At 39.1% G+C, this 18,265-nt stretch overlaps 1 protein-coding gene across 1 annotated transcript in view; it reads right to left on the bottom strand.

Moving 5' to 3' along the window:
* Positions 1-18,265, bottom strand: part of Slc2a13 (solute carrier family 2 member 13) — a 318,943-nt gene that overhangs the window by 92,848 nt on the left and 207,830 nt on the right. The window contains exon 5 of the mRNA XM_090319807.1: positions 5,432-5,595. Coding sequence (XP_090175933.1) covers positions 5,432-5,595 — 164 coding nt within the window. The remainder of the gene's footprint in view (positions 1-5,431; positions 5,596-18,265) is intronic.

Below are 18,265 nucleotides of genomic sequence, written 5' to 3'. Positions count from 1 at the left end.
CGGATGGTTGGTTTTCCTGTGCTGTTTCCCCTGGCCAAGGGTCTGGGGTTTGGGAGTTTCCAGGCGCTCTCAGCTGGACTGGCTGATTTCTGCTGTGTTCCCAGGGGCGGGGCCCAGCTGAGGACATGGGCTCCAAGGGCGGAGTCATGCCTTTTTGTTTCTCAGAAAGGGAGCTTGGCTACTGGTGTGCCCTTCAGTTCCCTGCTGTGTTTCTACTGCTTTGTCAGAGAGTCTGTGACTGTGGGGGCGGGGGCCCTTGGTGCTCTCTTGCTGGCGATTCCCAGCTGGAGGGTGCCTGGCTCAAGATTTGAGTGGGACAGATGCTGGCTCCTTGACTACCACACACCCCACTCGCTGTTGGAAGGCAGGGTCTCAGCGCCCCCCACTCTCCAGATCCAGTGGCCTGGGAGAGGAACCTGTTGGGTGGGTGAGCTGGGACACCTCCGCCCCCTTTGGTGGGGTGGTGGGTCTTAGCACCCGCCCACCTGTCAGTCTCCGATCTATGGCCTGGGAGAGGAACCTATTGGGCAGGTGATAGCAGGGACACCTCCGCCCCCTTTGGTGAGGTGCTATGTTTTAGTGCTCGCCTGCCTGTCAGTCTCCAGTCCGAGGTCTAGAGGAAGAGGCTGTTGGGAGAGTGGGGGCTGGGACACCTCCGCCCCCATTTGTGGGGTGCTAGGTCTTAGGGCTAGCCTGCCCGTCAGTCTCCAGTCAGTGGTCTGGGGGAGGGGGCTGTTGGGGGAAGGGACAGGATTCTAAATTCCTTGGCCCCTGCACTTGCCAGTCTTTCTAGGGTGGGCTGGAGGGGTCTGAGTTAAGTTCTATAGCTCGCCACCAGCTCTGCTTTCCCAATGGGTTTGGGGACCCGCTGGGCTACCTGCTGGGCCACTCACTCCTCTGCATTTGGCTGTGAGCTCTGAGGTGTTGGAGAATCGTTCACTCCCCTGGGATCTCAGCCGCCGCCTGTGTTCTGTGTCTGGGTTCCGCTGCTTGCTGGTCTGCGCTGGTTCCTGCGTCTGGCTTCTGCCGCTTGCTGGCCAGGTCTATGCTGGTTTCTGTGGTGGTCCGGGCTTCTGGGGATGGCGCACTCTGCCTTTGGCTTTCCTGACTTGGAGTTGGCGGCGAGGGGAGGGGGCCATTGTGCTTCAAATTCTTTGAGAAAGTTGGATGTAAGCTTTATCTGGATTTATTTTCTGGTTTGAGTCCTTCTACTTGCTTCTTGAGTTTGTTGTTGTGGATTTCTTAAGGTAGTTGGCTTGTTGGATTCCCTGGTTCTCTCTTTTTGTGGGAGAGAGCTAGGCAGCATCCATATTGTCTCAGCGCTATCTTCCCCCCACCACAACATATATTTTATGATCTTATTGTTACCAAAAGGCAACCAGGCCTAGGATTGAGAGACAGAAGGGAAATGGTATGTGTGAATAAAAAATAAAGGAAAAGAAAATACCCCTTCCAAGATTGGTGGAAGATGGCAGTGGTTTAGTGTGAGTCTTTCTGAGCTCTCACCAAGATACCAGCTCTGGCATCGCAGGGGAAAGTTCCTACCCAAAGATCGATCCTAAGCAAGCTTTAGCACCACAGAGATCTCAGTCAGAGAGAAAAAAGGCAGAAAACTGGTGCAAGAAGACAGCATGGAGCAGTGCTAGCTGCTCGGAACAGCCACGGAGACAAAGCCTCTTTTGCAAACCTGAGCAGACAGCGCTTCTTGGCAGCACAGACCTGCCGGCTCCAGACAGAGCCAGATAGACTGTGAGCCTAGAGCTGTCACCCTGCCATGGCGTGGACCTGCCAGCTTCAAGAAACCTAAGAATCCAGCAATATGTGGGTACTTCAGAGGAGAAGTTTGCACTTCTGCTCGTGGAATGGCATTGGGAAGGAATTCCCTCCCCCACCAGCTGAGAGCAGCTTCATCTTGACTGCTGGCAAAGACCTGGCCAAGCCAACTGGAGCCTGAGAAGTGGTGCTGGGAGCACCATCATTCAAAAGGTCAAAGGATTTCCCAGAGGCAGCTTAGCCAGAAGTCCGCCCCGGCACTAGCTGAAGTTCGTCCCCCTGCACTGGGCCACAGTACTAGTAAACAAAACCGCTCATGACTCTTCCCGTTACTTTATTTTTTTCTGCCCAAACAAGCAAACTGATCCAAAAAACTACAAAGCCAAATCACAAGAGAAAAAGACTTTTTGAAGTGTTTGGATCCCAAGTTTAGTGAAGATACAAGTTTCCTATCCTGCCCCCCAAAAAAACCAAACTAAAGAATACACCCCTTTTCTTTTCTCTAATTTATTTATTTATTTTGCTCTTTTTCCTTTTTTTCCCGAATTACTTCTACTTTTTATTTTTGGGGAATAGGTACTTTTCATCATGAAACATTGAAATTTGAATATGGGAAGGAACAAGGAGGGTCCTCTTTCCTAATACTTAGTAAAAAAATCTTTGTGATAAATGAGCTTTTTAAGATAGTAAGCCTAGCACATAGTGATGCCATGGCACAAGTAGTATATATATATATATATATTTTACAAGTAACCTATTTGAAAGTTCTGTCTCTCAGCAATCCAAACAACCCACAAACTATGGGACATGGATTATTATATAAAACTATTACATTTAATGTAAAGAGTTCATTTTTCTGGCCAATGTTTATTTTTCATTTTTCATTTATCTACTTTGGCAGCGTGGAGTTTGAATTTATGCCTGGACTTCAAACTTTTCTGCATCTTTTTTCATTCCTTTCTCTTGTGCTTCACTACATGCCCTGGATATGACAACTTCCTTAGCCCTGGATCCTTCTTCCTTTTTGCCAATTGTAGGGCTTGAACTCAGGGCCTGAGCACTGTCCTTGGACTTTTCTCAAGGCTAGAGCTCTACCCTTGAGCCACAGCACAACTTTCAGCTTTTTATGTATGTATGTGGTGCCGAGGAATTAAACCCAGGTCTTTGTGCATGCTAGGCAAGCACTCTACCACTAGGCCAAACTCCCGGCCTGGATATTTCTTCTTTTGCCTCCATGTTAATTCTTCAGCGTGCTCCTACTGCAAGGGCTTCCAGTGCTTAAGGAGAGAACAGGTGGTGGAAGAATTCCTCTCTTCCTCCTCAGGAGGGGTATGTCTTTCTGAACTCAAAATGAAATTTCTCATCAAAATATGGAACAAGTAAGCTGGACGCTTGTGCTCATGGCTATAATCCTAGTTACTCAGGAGGTTGAGATACAGACAATGAAGATTTGAAGCAGCCCTAGCAGAAAAGTCTGAGACTCCATATCACTTAGGAAAAAACTGAGGGGGAGGCATGCTTCAAGTGGTAGTAAACCAGCAGAGCAAACAAGCCCACTAGGCACCAAGCAGGCCCTGAGCTCAAATACTGCTGCAGCAGATCTGGTTCAAATTACACCAACAAGTGGCACTGTGGCATTCTACCACTCAAGTGGTAGAGTACTAGCCTTGGGCTATAGAGCTCAGGGACAGTGTCCAGGCCCAGAGTTCAAGCCACAAGACTTACCCCCCCAAAAAAACAAAAACAAAAACAAAAGAAAAACACCAACAGCCTGTTTTAGGCTTACTTTGGCAAAAATAGAATTTAGTTAATACTGCCATAGAAAATTTTCTTTTAAAGGAAGCTGTATTTTTTACAAACAATAGTATGTACTGTTTATGTATAATAAAAGAATACTATTAGATTACAGTTAATTACTAAGTAGGAATGTGATTCTGCATTTGAAGGAAAAAAAAACACAGAAAATTACATGATACAGTCATGTGAAGAGAATGCAAAGATGGGTCCCAACTTGTCAATGGCAGGTGGGGCCCATCTAGCCTGAAGGCCCCAAAAATCACATGGTACATGTGATTAATATATGATAGGACAGACATATGTCTATAGTCTAATGTGATTTCCTGTACTAATAATTTGTATGGCCTGTGAGTGTTAATGTTGTTATACATATCCACATGATTCCTGCCAGAAAAGAGTTCCCTACACAAGCTAGAGAAATAACAAAAATGGGAAGAATCTAAACACAAAAGATTACATCAGTGAAGTGGGAAGATCGGGTCTGGCTAGTGCCATCTTAGCCACATGGTGGATGTCAAATGTGTTAGAGATCCTTGCATCTGCTTGATAAAAGTTACTCCTTATGGAAATTAAATGTACTTCTACCTATGAGACTAGTTCCATACAGTTTGACATTTAAAAATATATGCATCCATTATTCCATTTATGATCCTAAGTGATGGTCATGTTGCTCTTGCTCAAGGCTCTGTTTGGCTTGGGTAACTTACTGCTGGGCTTGAACCAGCAGGAAAGGACCATTTAGAGATTTCCCACCTAGCCATAAACAAACAAAAATGAGGTTTTGGTTTTTTTTTTTTTTTCCATAAAAGGAGTCCTGCGAAGAGGCTCAGCACTGCACTTGGCCACTTGATGGTCAAGTGTAATCACTGGGTAGCTAATGTAAACTTTTTTTTTCTAGTCCTGGGGCTTGAATTCAGGGCCTGAGAACTGTCCTTGGACACTTTTTGCTCAAAGCTAGCACTCTGCCTCTTGAGCCACAGCACCACTTCTGGCTTTTTCCGTGTATATGGTACCAAGGACTCAAAACCAGGACTTTGTGCATGCCAGGAAGCACTCGACCACTAGGCCACATTTCCATCCCTATGAAGACTTTCTATTGGCTATACTCTGTGTCTTTGTAGTCTCTCCTGGTGAGTCACCTCACAACATCAGTATGAAAGATTTTTGCCTTATTTAGCTATTAGAAAACACATTTAACCAATCAGATCATCGCACTCTACTATTGAGGCCAGTTTCAAACTCAAAGACCTTAAGAAATTATAAATTTCTAACAGTCCACTGTTTGGTTTGGAAAAACTGCCTTCAGTTCCTTTCCATAAAAAATTCTAAACATAAAAATACTATACATTGGGGCCAGGGGTTTGGCCTAGTAGTAGAATGCTTGCCTAGCATGCATGAAGACTTGGGTTCAATTCCTCAGTACCATAAACATAGAAAAAAGCCAGAAATGGTGCTGTGGCTTAAGTGATAAAGCTCTATCCTTCAGAAAGCGCAAGGACAATGCCCAGAGCCTGAGTTCAAGGCCCAGGAATAGCAAAATAAATACCACACAAATGGTTCAGAAGTATTTCAAACAAAGACAGAACAACAAAAAAAACATTATTTTCACTTTTGTGTCTTTGAGACATGCTCCAAATAATAACAGAAAAAAATATACCCAAATTATTCTTCAAATTCATTTCTGTTCACAAACTAGATTTTAGGAACATAGAAATGACTACAAATTCTTGGTATATACATTTAAGCTGGTAATTTTTGTCTATCACTATAATTGTATATTGTTTGGCTAAGAAGTCATCTTCAAAATGATTCTCAGTGTTGGCCTTGTCATTCAAACTGAATTCTTCATCTTGGCACCTACCTGCTAAACTACCAAAGGTAAGCTTCCTGCGACCCACTTTCTCAACAAGCCAGACTCCCACAAGTGTGAAAATGAAATTGGTGAAAGCTGTAACTGAGGCCAGCCATATTGCGAGTCTGTCATCTTCCACACCAGACATCTGTAGGATGGTGGCACTGTAGTACCTGCAAGGCAAAGAATGCACTGATTGTTGCCCAGAGATATCAAAGAGACAATCATAAAGATAGAGCCCCTTTAACATAAAAATCATGACTAACAAAAGCCTAGTGAGAAGAGGATATATAAGCTGCTTACAGGATCATAATACAGAAATTCTATTCAAATGTATTCACTTGCTACTTAATCATCAGAAATTCATTTTGTGTTATCTTCCAATAGTTGTGCAAAGGATTTTCAATTCAACATAGTAACTTACTAGACTATATCTTGATTAATGTCACCCCTTCCATCATTCTACTTTCATCTCTCCCAACCCTACCTGTCCCAAGTTACCTGGCTCCATTTTCACATATGTACATTGAATGTTAACTATTTGCCCACTCCCTCCATTTGTCTGCCTACTCCTCTTTCCCTATGATGACTTATGTTCCAGCCTTCTGGTTTTCATTTTGTTAAACTGTTAGTAATTCAAAGCAATTTATACCAATGGAATCCTCCCCCTAATATATTTTTTGCCAAGTTGTTTGTGTATATATGCAAAACAATTCCATACATGATTCTCTGTATATTTATAATTTAGACCTAACTTCCACGTATGACAGAAAATATGTCTCACTGATCCTACAAGGCTCTGAACAATCCAATTTATAAGCTTAATAAATGGGTAAAGGAATTAAAAACGTCTCAGAAGAAATAAAAATGGACAGTAAATACACGAAGAAATGGTCAATATCCCTGGACATGAAGAAACAAATCAAAACAACAATGAGACTCCATCTAATGCCAATGAGAAAAGCCATCATCAAGAATGTAAACAAACCAAGATGGGTGGGGAGGGTGGGGGGGAGGGTAATGGGTACCAAGACATGTGAAAGGGTATCAATGTATGTGAATTAATGCACCTTCTATCTGGCAAATATCATGTAACCCTTTTATTAATTACAATAAAAAATTTAAAAAAAGAATGTAAACAAAAATAAGTAGAGGAGGGATGTAGGGGAAAAAGAACCCTATTACACTGTTGGAAGGACTAAATTGGTAAACCCACTATGAAACACAGTTTGATGTTTCCTTAAAACAACAACAACAACAAAACCCTGGAGAATCTTTAAAAACTAAATGTTCCTTGAATAAAACTCTATGATCCACTAATACAACCCCTGGGCATTTATTCAAAAGATTACAACTTAGGATATAGTAAAGACAGTTACACACCAATGTTCACTGTTGTACTATTCACCATAGCCACACTGTGAAAATAGCCAAATGCCCTACAATGGATAAGCAGAATAAGAAAGTGGTGTGTGTATGTGTGTGTACACATACATATACAGGAACTTTATTTATCTATCAGGAACATGTCATTTTCATAGAGACAATGCCCAAACAAGAGGATGGATTGGTGAAACCTTCTAATGCAAAACTTATCTGACCTCTGGAACCAATATTTTTCACTAAAGCCTTCAAGCTCCAAGTCTGTGGTATAAATAAGGAATCATCATAGACTGTGAACTAATGTCCTTGGAAGAATACAGGACTCACTGAAAAACTCTACAATGGTAGAAAGGGAACAAATGAATAATCTCTTTAGAGATGGATGCCAGTCAGCTTTTACCTGTAATTTGAGCCACTCTAGAGCCTGAGATCTAATGATCTCAGTTCAAATCCAGCCCTGGCAGAAAAGTCCTAGAGACTCAATCTCCAATTAATCTGCAAAGAAGTCAGGCTGGATCATGGTTCAGGTAGAAAAACAAAGAGAAACTCTTCAGAGAATAGTCAGGAGTAATAATGTGTCAGAATGCAGTTAGCATTGTGGAAGTATGGAACTTTCCCGTGCTAAGTAAGTTGACCAGAGACTTTTTTTTTGTCGGCCATGGGGCTTGAACTCTGGGCCTGGGGCTATTCCTGAGCTCTTCAGCTCGACTTACCCCTGGAGCCATAGCCCCACTCCTGGAGACTATTTTATAGACCCTAAAACCTATTTGCTGGCAGATATATTAGTACTTATGTTAGCTCATTGCTTTGAAGCAGACCTAAAAGAAAACAAAGTACTCCAAATGATTCATGATGAAATATGATAGTGATCAAACCTTAAAGGATTGTCTTTGCTTTCAGTTCCATCCATTCTAAAGTTGGTCATTTCCACAGATAAAAACACTACAGATTTTCCAGATACTTATCACACATTCATCACAGTTAAGAAAACAAAATTGTCAGTATGTATATGTCTCACTGATTAATCGATGACTTGTTTATTACTTTTTAAATTAATGATGGGTCTTGCTGTAAAATATTAATGTCATGGACCCATTAATCTTGATAAAAAGAAGTGTTTTCTTAAAACAGTAAACTAAATTTGTAAGTTACTATGCAGAATGAAGAATGTATTTGATAGACTAAAAATTATACTGTTTGGGGATTATTTTTTCTTTTTAAGAGTACTGGGATTTGACTGCGGGGAATTTTTGGTAGGCAGGTATCTGTTGTTTGAGCTATGATCCATCCCTATTTTAGTTTTTTTTCAGATAGGGTCTCAGTTTTCTGCTTTGCTGTGGCCTCAAACTATTATTATCCTATCTGTCTTTCCCATTCAAGCTAGGATGACAGGCATCTATCACCATGTTTGCTTGTTGATTGCAAAAAACATTATCGCTAACTTTTTGCCTGGGCAGGCTGCCAGACATGATCTTTTTTTTTTGGCAGTTCTGGGCCTTGAACTCAGGGCCTGACCACTGTCCTTGGCCTTTCTCAAGGCTCTACCACTTGAGCCTCAGCACCATTTCTGGCTTTTTCTATGTATATGTGGTACCGAGGAATCGAACCTGGGTCTTCATGCATGCACTCTACCACTAAGCCAAACTCCTGGCCCAGACATGATATTTTTGATCTCTGCTTTCTGAGTAGCTTGAATTAAAGATGGGCACATCAATATTTGGATAAGAATGTACTCTGATAGCAATTTAAAAGAGAGAAATTATTGGTGTAGTTACGCTTATTTCAATAAAAACTATAAACTTTTGTAGTCAGAATATAAAATAATGATAAAAAGTATGCTAACAATCCATCCCATCTTAATATAGTTTTATAACTTTAAAGTTCTGTTCATATTTTCATAAAAACCTGCTCAGCAAAGTCAAACTTACATGTAAACACTAAGTGAAAAAGATATACTCCAAGAAATCTGAGAAAAAAATCTGAGTATTTAAGGACAAAAAAGATTTGATGCTTTCCATGTTCCTAAATTTCAAAATCTTCTCAATGTTTTACCAACAAGACCAGATATACTGCACAGAAAAAAAAAAGAGTCATGATATCAGGCACCAGGAACTCATGCCTATAATCCAAACTACTCAGGAGGCTAAGATCTGAGGATCCAGGTTCAAAGCCAGTTCAGACAGAAGTGTTTTTGAGACTCTTTTTTCCCAATTAAACAACAAAAATCTGTCAGTGGAGCTATAGTTCGAGTGACAGAACACCTGAAAAGGTCTAGTAAGAATGTGAGCTTCTGAGTAAAAGCCCCAATACTAGACAGGCAGGCAAGCAGACACACACACACACACACACACACACACACACACACACCCCTACAGAAAAATTCAAATAGAGTATTTTTATATTTTTAAGTTGTGATCCAATAAAATTATGAAGTTCTAAGTGTGAGATAGACAGTATAAAGGTAATGGTATCAAACTAATTTGCCTGAATTTTATTTAAAATGAAAAATTATGTAAATATGAAATGTGTGCTGTATTAGACTCATGGAGTGCCTGCTGTATTAAAATCCCTGAGTTACTAAGAACTCATAAATGTTATCAGATGCTGTTGCCTTTGAGAGATTCACAGTTGAGTACTAAAAGAAGGAAATGGAAAAAAATAACTTTAGTGTCCCATAGTAAGATGCATAAGTTACTATACGCCAATACATTTGACATGGAGGGCTCCTTGATTAGTTGTTGTTGAGTCCTGAATCCCTCATGGGGTTGACAGAGGCTAGGACGATCTGGAATTGTGGAGGAGGTGGATGATGTAACACACACAGATCACTGAAGTACAAAATAGCATCCTGGGTTCAGAGAATCCATATATTTTACTTTGGCTGAAGATAAGGTACATATAAAATCAGACACATGACCTAAGTCTGAGCAGACCTTCTATGGTAGAATAGCTGCATGTGAGGTGCTATAAACATAGGCTTCATTTTGCCAGTGATGGACATCCATGAAGGCTATACCAACACCAAATACCTATGCAAGCCGTTACTGTGGCAACAGACAGCTATGGATTATCTGTGCCACGGACGGTGAGCAGGAGTTGAAATTCACAGGTGGCAAGAGCTGTCACCATCAATGAATCTTTTCTTGAATGGGTGGTCTGAGTTTCATGTTCTTTTTTATGTCTCTGACATTGATAAAGGTATTCATCTTTTACTGCTACCAAAACAAATTCCACAAGCTTGGTGATCTAAAATCTTCTGAGATTTTAGATCTTCTGAGTTAGGAGACAGGAAAATCACTCATTGGGAGAGCAGTCTATTTCAAAACCAAAATAAAAGGGCTAGGACATGACACAAATGGTAAGGTAGTTATTAGCATGTATGAAACTCTGGGCATTGTAAAGCAAAGTAAAACAAAAACAGTAACAACAACAACAATCAAACAAACAAAATACTTTAATGTCAAGAGGGCTATGTTCCTTTTCTGACTTGGCTGTTAAGTTTTTCTATACTCCCAGGCTCCTGATCCCTCACTTATATGGCATCCATTTGACTTCGCGTTGTCTCCCTTTTCTTCTATGTTTAAGGATCACTCACTCTGACTCATCAGCAGATGTGAATCAGTCTGTAACATTAATATCCCTTTGCTTAGTAACAGAAGGTATTCACAACTTCTATCCATTAGGATGTGTATGTCTTTGGGATGGTGATTATTCTACTATTATAATAAAGGTGCCAGGAAGTAGCACAAATAAGCAAAAGGTTAAGAGGAAGATCAGTAATGAAAGACAAGACATCCACTTAAAGGGGATGCCATTTTAGAAAAAGTCATGAAATAACTACATTCTCTTTCATAGGACAAGGGAGGACTTACTATATTTAGAACAGTCCACAAACCTGGTTTTTGAAAAGTCAGATTCTGAAGTAGAATATACTCAACTTATATTTTAATATATATAAATTCCAATGTTTATATAAATTATATCAGCCAACTTTTGGGGGATGAGCTGGGGGGGTTAGATTGAGGGCCTTATACTCTTGCTTAGCTTTTTCACTCAAGGGTGTTCCTATACACTTGAGCCATAGCTTTTTCCTGTTCATCGGAGGTAAGATCTGTCTGCCTAGGTTGGCTTTGAACTGTGATCCTCAGACCTTAACTTGAGAAGTTAGAATGACAGGCATGAGGCAAGTACACCAGTTCAGTTAAGCTTTTCAAGAAATGTATTTACAGTCTTCTAACCCTCTGGCATAATTTTCAAGAGTCACATAAAGCCTAAAAGAACCTTCTATATAGAGAATAACATGAACAATAAAAATGACTTTCCCTGTTAGATTCAAAGCAGCAATGTATTCTTTTTTCAAGGTCATTTCACAATACGGACTAATGTTGATTAATGATTCTCAGGGCAATTTTGTCATCTATCTTCTGAGCAAAGCTGAAAGCTCTGAAACCAGTGTATTCTCATGGAAAACCCACAGCTCTATACAGAGGCTGAAGAATAGAGAAAGGTGGGGTCACAGTGGACATGCGCAGCTCTCTTTGAAATCATGGGATGACCTAGCTTCCAGTCAAGATACTCTAGTGGAGTTGTGGCTGAAGTTCTATAAGTGATAGTCTTGAGTAAAAAAGCTCAGGAACAATGCACAGATCCAGAGTTCAAACCCCACTACTAGCAGAAAATAAAATAAAGTAAAAGGCAATTTTAATGGTACCAAACTCTAACGATGATCCTGTCATGAATAATAGGACATACAACACATTTGTCCTGTCACTGAGAGCCAGCATAAATGGTTCATGTGAACTCTGGAAACTTTGATTGGAATGGTACAACAAACTGAGTTCTCAACAGCACTTGCAGACAGCTTCCAGACAGCTGTCTTTGAATCTGGCTTCTTCAATAGTTCTTTGGGTCATGTTCACACTGAGACATGGAATTAATAAATGAGAAGACTGGTATTTAGAGTAGGTGAACAACTAACTGTAAGTCCAGAAAGACTTTCATTGTCTGGGTTATGTTTCTTAGTTGTTTTATTAGTTCCTAGTATTATAAATACAATTTTATACTATATGTTACAGAACATTGGCTACAGAACTTAAAATGTCACCTAATAAAAGAGATTCTTTTCTCTGAATTCTATTTTCTGTTGAGAAGCATTTTTGCAGTCAAAATCAGGATAACTATGGAAAACAAATCAGTAGCTTGAAGAAATTTTAATCAAGATACACTTTTTAAAAAGTAACACTTTCAAGTAACTTTAATATATTTTGAACACTGAAAATATCTTTTCATACTATGACATGAAGCCCCAAATAAAGAATATATCAGGACTGCACATGTATCAGTGCTAGGTTTTGAGCTAACATGCCAGTAAACTGTATGAAGCTAATACTAAAGTAACCAAAAATCACAAAAATTAGAACATAAGTTGTTATTTACACTACATTTTAAACATTTAAAATATTCATGGTTTTTCTTGTCTTTGGGGAAGACTAATAAGGAAAAAAGGCACTAATGAGCAACTTCAGGAAGATTTCTACCCAACTCCACCCTCACCAATCTGCTCTCTCTCTGATTAAGAAACCATTTCCCTTTCTCTTGCTTAATACATCTGGAGCCCACAGGGAATAAGCACTTACTACTTTCAACAGTTCCAGCAGATTACTGATCTTCCTTTAAGCATCACTGAAAACAATGAGAGAAGCTCTCTAAGACGCCTTTCAATTAATCAATTCACCAGATTAACCTATTCATTCTTTCCATAACATATACTTCCATGGGACGCTGGACTCCTGGGATTCAATTTGGCTCCTTCCTCTAAGCTCACATTTTTTGAATGTTGAAGTGTATGGATATCAAATTAAGAATGACTGTTATCTAAACTTGTTTATACCTGTTACTGTAATTACATAATTTAAATCAAATCATACATGAACCAACATAGCACAAATGCAAAAGGAGAGTTATATTTTCCTATGGTATGAAAAGTCAATAAGGATGAAGGTTTTTTTTTTTTTTGCCAGTCCTGGGCTTGAGCTCAGGGCCTGAGCACTGTCCTTGGACACTTGAGACTCAGCACCACTTCCAGCTTTTTTCTATGTATGCTAGGTAAGCACTCTACCACTAGGCCAAACTCCTAAGAACTGTGCAGCATAATCAAAAGGCACTGGGCTGGGTGCCACCTATAATCCTAGCTAAGCAGGAAGCTGAGATCTGAGAACTGGAGTTCAAAGCCAGCCAGGGCAAGCTCTTCAATTAACCACCAGAAAACCAAAAGTGAAGCTGTGGCTCAAAGTGGTAGAGAGCTAGCCTTGAGCTGGAGAAAAATCTTATTCTATTTGAAAATAAAACTAAAATGTTAGATATTACAAATGAATACATGAATTATGCAAAAAAGCAACTAAGAAGTTAAACAAGTAGATAAAGTATTTTTTGTCTGTGTGTCAGTACTGGGGCTTGAATTTAGGTTGTGGGTGCTATTGCTTAGCTGTGTTTGCTCAAGGATTGCATTTGAGTCACAGTTTTCCTTCTGGCTTTTCAAGTTTAATTGAGATAAGAGTCTCATGTATTTTTTTGCCTAGTTCGGCCTTGAACTATCATCTTTAGATCTCAGTCTCCTGAGTAGTTAAGATTACAGGTATGAGCCACTGGCACTGAGCAAAAAAAGCACTCTGAAAATGACTGTGTAGGATTATGATCTTTCTATCCTAATAATGTCACACACCATATGCTTTTGTTTCATCATTTATTATCACTTTCATGTCAGCTTGTATCCATCTAGCACCTCATTAAAGCAAACAGGAAGGCAAAAAAAAGTCTATTTAAAATTCTTCTCAAGGGACTTAGCCAGGGCGTGGGAAAAGAGTAGGTCATGGCATTTTGTCCAGGAAAACCACTGTTCTCATCATTGACTATCAAAAGGGATTTAAACAGTATTTAATTTTTAGCTATGATAGTCTCAAAGGTTTGTAAGAAAATTTGCCCAAGTCTTAAGTCTATATGAAAGTATCATTTTAGAACATGGTCACAAAAATGTGATTATGCAAGGATTTGAGGTTTTAGGACATATTTTAACTTTGCATCTCAGTAGAATTACACTCTGAGAAGGTTGAGGAACATTCAGAAGAAAGAATAATAATGAAAAGTTCATGAAGGGTAGAATCCTATTTAATAAAAATAAGACAAATGAACATATATCAGACATGCTAGATTTAGGTGGTGAAAGTTAGGCGTGTCTTTTCTTCATGTTTCCAGTTTTCATAACAAGCACCTAGTACTGAATGTTTTGTGTTAAATGTTAAAATATGTAGGTAAGAGTATGTCATATACTGCATATTCTGTTACCACTTGCTTCCATCTCTGAACTAAATCTATTATTACTTTAAGTATAGCAAACATGATATGATCCTGAGAACCTTACATGTCTATGTCTTAAGAGGGAGAAAAAGACTTTTACTTCTTTGGTAGTACTGGGGTTTGGAAGCAAGGACTCAGTGCATCCATAGCTGGTCCTCTACCACATGAACCTCTAGCCTAGCTTTTAGCTGGTCATTTTGGAGAACAAATTTGCAGGCTTTTCTGCCCAGGCTATCATTTTCAAACTGTGATCCTCTAGTTGTCAGCCTCCTGAGAGCTAGGATTATGAACATGAACCACTTTTGCTTTTCTCTGCCAAACTTCATATTTTGAGAAATATTAGATAATCCATGTCCTTTTACCACTTGGTGCTTACATACTAAATATATGAAAGTAATAATCTTAGCTGAACTATTAAACTAAAAATACTTAGACATGATAATTACTGACGTTTCAATGGAAAAGAAATGATAATGACAAAGCATCTGTATCAGATACAATTTAGATATTTATTCAGGGTATGCTATGCTGTAGCCAGAATGGAAGACAGAGATTTTGCCCATCCTCAACCTCTTATTTGAGACGCTGATTCATATCAAGAACTGGAACTGGGGACCTACAGATCTTGCATGTAATCCTAGTTGCTTAGGGAGTTGAGATTTTTGGGATTATAGGTTTGAGGCCACCCTGGGCAGATAAACACTGTGACTAAACTGTTTCTCAAAAGAAGAACCAAATGCAATGGTACATTCCATGGGCATATGCTGGGTCAAGAATTGAGATCTCTCTTGAAAATAATAAGCAAAACTCAGGGCTTGAGGTATGGCTTGACAGTACAAGTATCTGCTTAGTAATCCGGAGGAGTTCAAACCCTAATACTACCAAAACTAAAACTCCCCAGAAAAATTCTAAGTCCATGTGAGAAAGGAAAGGCTTTGTGTCCTAGCATGCCAACCACATTCAACAGCAACTTTTGTTGTATAGCAATCACCTGCTCCCACTTTAGCCTGATTCGTATACTAAGCTCTCTTGAACATCAACATAGGGAAGGATGGAAGTGAATTAAAACTTGGAGTTAATATGGATAAATCTTATTTTTCCTTTTCCAAATATCAGAGAAAGAAAGCTGATCAATTTTTTAAAAGCAAAGGAACTAGTTGAGCTGTATCAGCCCTGGGGAAAGGAAAGGCTGACATACTGATGCATTATTAAATAGTAAATTAGGTTGCTGGCTTGCTGTGGGAGTAGTGACAGTATCACACCCTTTGATGTTCCAATGCAATGTCCCCAAACTGCACTTGATCCACTTCTCACACAGTACTAGCACGTGCTTCTCAACGGTGTTAGGACATGTGACAGAAAACAATACTAGACATGTTGGCAAATGAAGTGTATAACCTAAAGAAAAACAGCCGTCAGTTTTCACTGAGGGAGACCTATGTGGAGGGTATTTACTTTTTTGGGGTGGAGGCATTCACTTTTAAATCTCAACGTTAACCCTAAACATTCAGGAGAATCAGGCAAATGCTTTTAAGTTAAGCATTCTTTAACTTTTTTATTTTCTTTATGTACTCTTACAAAAACTTTTCAATTCAACAAGTCAATTTATGAGTAAAGTATTTTCTTATGTTTTAATTGATTATATGCTCTTATCTGTCTGCTTTCCTTTATACACATAGAGTTCATTTTAGAATCAACCTGTTTATTTCCTATTCCTTATTAACTCTATGTTTTCTATTAGAAAACACAGAATATAGGCAGAAGCAGAAGGACTATATTAGGCCAGCCTAGGTAACATAGTCCAAGTCTTTCTTATAAAGAAACCAAAAATAAAAGTTTAAACCATGACCAGAAAAACCAATCTTTTCACACAAACACAGAATTAAAAACACCCAAAATAACGGCTGGGCTGGGAGTTTGGCCTAGCAGTAGGATTATTGCCTAGCATGCATGAAGACCAGGGTTTGATTCCTTGATATCACACACATAGAAAAGCCAGAAATGGTGTTGTGGCTCAAGTGGTAGAGTGCTAGCCTTGAGGAAAATTGAAAGACAGTGCTGAGGCCCTGAGTTCAGTCCTCAGGACTGACAAAAAAATAAAATTAAAAAAATAATAATGGCTAACACTGAATATCCTGAGATCCTGAAACTTTCCCCTGGATAAGAGAATAGAGAAGTAACTTCTATAGCATTATCTTACAGCACACCTATCAAATGGTAAGTAGTGTACCAATGTGTTTTACATACCATTCTTTCACTGCACATACCTAAATAAAATGCAGACCTGGTAATATGACAATGTTATGTGTGTTGTGTGCGCTTTTGCTGTCTCTCTCTGATGTGTGTGTGTGTGTATGTGTGTGTGTGTGAGAGAGAGAGAGAGAGAGAGAGAGAGAGAGAGAGAGAGAGAGAGAGAGAGAGAGAGAGAGAGAGAGCTTTTCCTTCTGATGACTGGTACCATACTGAGACACATCTCCTTTCCAGCTTTTTTTCTGGTTACTTTGAAGATAGAGCCTCACAAAGACTTTTCTGACTCAACTAGATTCAAATCAGAATTCTTTAGGCCTCAACTTCCAGAGTAGCAAGGGTTATAGGTGTAAGCCATAGCTACCTGGCACAATGCAAGCCTTCTTAGTTTTCTAGGATGTAATTACCGAAAGCTGTATGTTCCATTTTCATACAAAAAGGATCCCAAAGAGATGGTTAGGAATTCTTCCTCCATTTATTTGTTCTATGTACAGAGCAAACCCTAAAACTTTACTCATATCTCTACTGTATACTTCTGTCTACATAAAAATTATTTGTTTTTTATTGCTAAAGGCTTTTGTCTAGCTCAGCACTTGCTATTAAGTTATCATTAATAGTGCACATAATAAAATACAGCAATCATACGAGCAGTGAGTTAAAGACCTGTAGAGATGAGCTGAGGAGTATGTGTCAATCTATTACAGGGGAAAGTCTAGAAATGCACTAGCACTGAGGAGGGCACGAGAAGCAGTTAGTCCAGAGGCTCAAAGCCAGCTGCTCTTATCTACTGGGAGTTTTGGCACCATTGAAAATAAACCTTAAAAGCAGGCTTTCAGGAGAATTTAAATTTTAAAAATGGTATGTAAAAAAACACAGGCACTGATACAAGTCTGAATTATTCTTTTGGTTCTATATTAGAGCAATTATTGGGAATACATGAAATATAGAACAGTGAATTATTCAACTTACAGGGGAAAGTTGCCCATTTGTTTAACTTGAAGAAATAAAGATGAAATTAGGATTCATGTAAAATGTAGAAGATTAGAGCATTGGCATTATTATAGAGTATTATTTACATAATATACTGTGGCAGGCAAACTACAGCTCTTCTCCCACCTGTTTTTATGTCCCATTAAATATGTAACGTGTTCATTTACATGGAAAATGAAAAATAAGGTTATTGATAGAATTAAGGTTGATGATCAAGTGATATTCCTGAGATAGGAATAAAATCCTGAATTATTTAGATACCTCAGAGGTCTTATTCAGAGTGAGGCAGAAGACAGTCAGATGATGAATTCCTATGAAGATGAGGATCAGAGTAAGTAGAGATGCAGACCTTCCACTCCCACGCTGGTAGGAAGGCAGGAAAAAGAAGACATGAACCAAGGGCAGTGGGAGGCCTTCATTACACAGATTTTCCCCTAAGGGACTCCAGCTTGGAATGTACTCCTGAAAGCATCTTATTTTAGTTTAGTGAGCTCTGCCATGATTTTAATATACAAGATTGCAAGATAATAAATTTGTGGCCTTCTTCCCTGCTGCACTGGTGGTATTTTGTCTTAGCAAAAAATAAACAACAACAAAAAACACAAAAAAATCTCTAACATTAAATTACAGAGTAGCTGTACAAAAGAATTCTGTGTAGATATTAAAAACATGTTCTACTAAATGACAATGCTGAGTTATGTGATTTTTTAATTCTATAAATCATACACATGCATGTACACAGATGATTAAAAGTGAAATGTTTCAATTACTTAGTATGGGTGACTGAGTTATTTTAGAGAGAATAGAGTTTCTCCTTACATATGGTAACAAGGACATTTTGTAACTTATAATTGACAGCAGGAACTTTTT

Source organism: Megascapheus bottae, chromosome 2, assembly GCF_031878675.1.
Source record: "Megascapheus bottae isolate mThoBot1 chromosome 2, mThoBot2.hap1, whole genome shotgun sequence".
Classification (NCBI taxonomy): domain Eukaryota; kingdom Metazoa; phylum Chordata; class Mammalia; order Rodentia; family Geomyidae; genus Megascapheus; species Megascapheus bottae.
The sequence above is the reverse complement of the archived record's forward strand: the minus strand, read 5'-3'. Positions and strand labels throughout refer to the sequence as shown.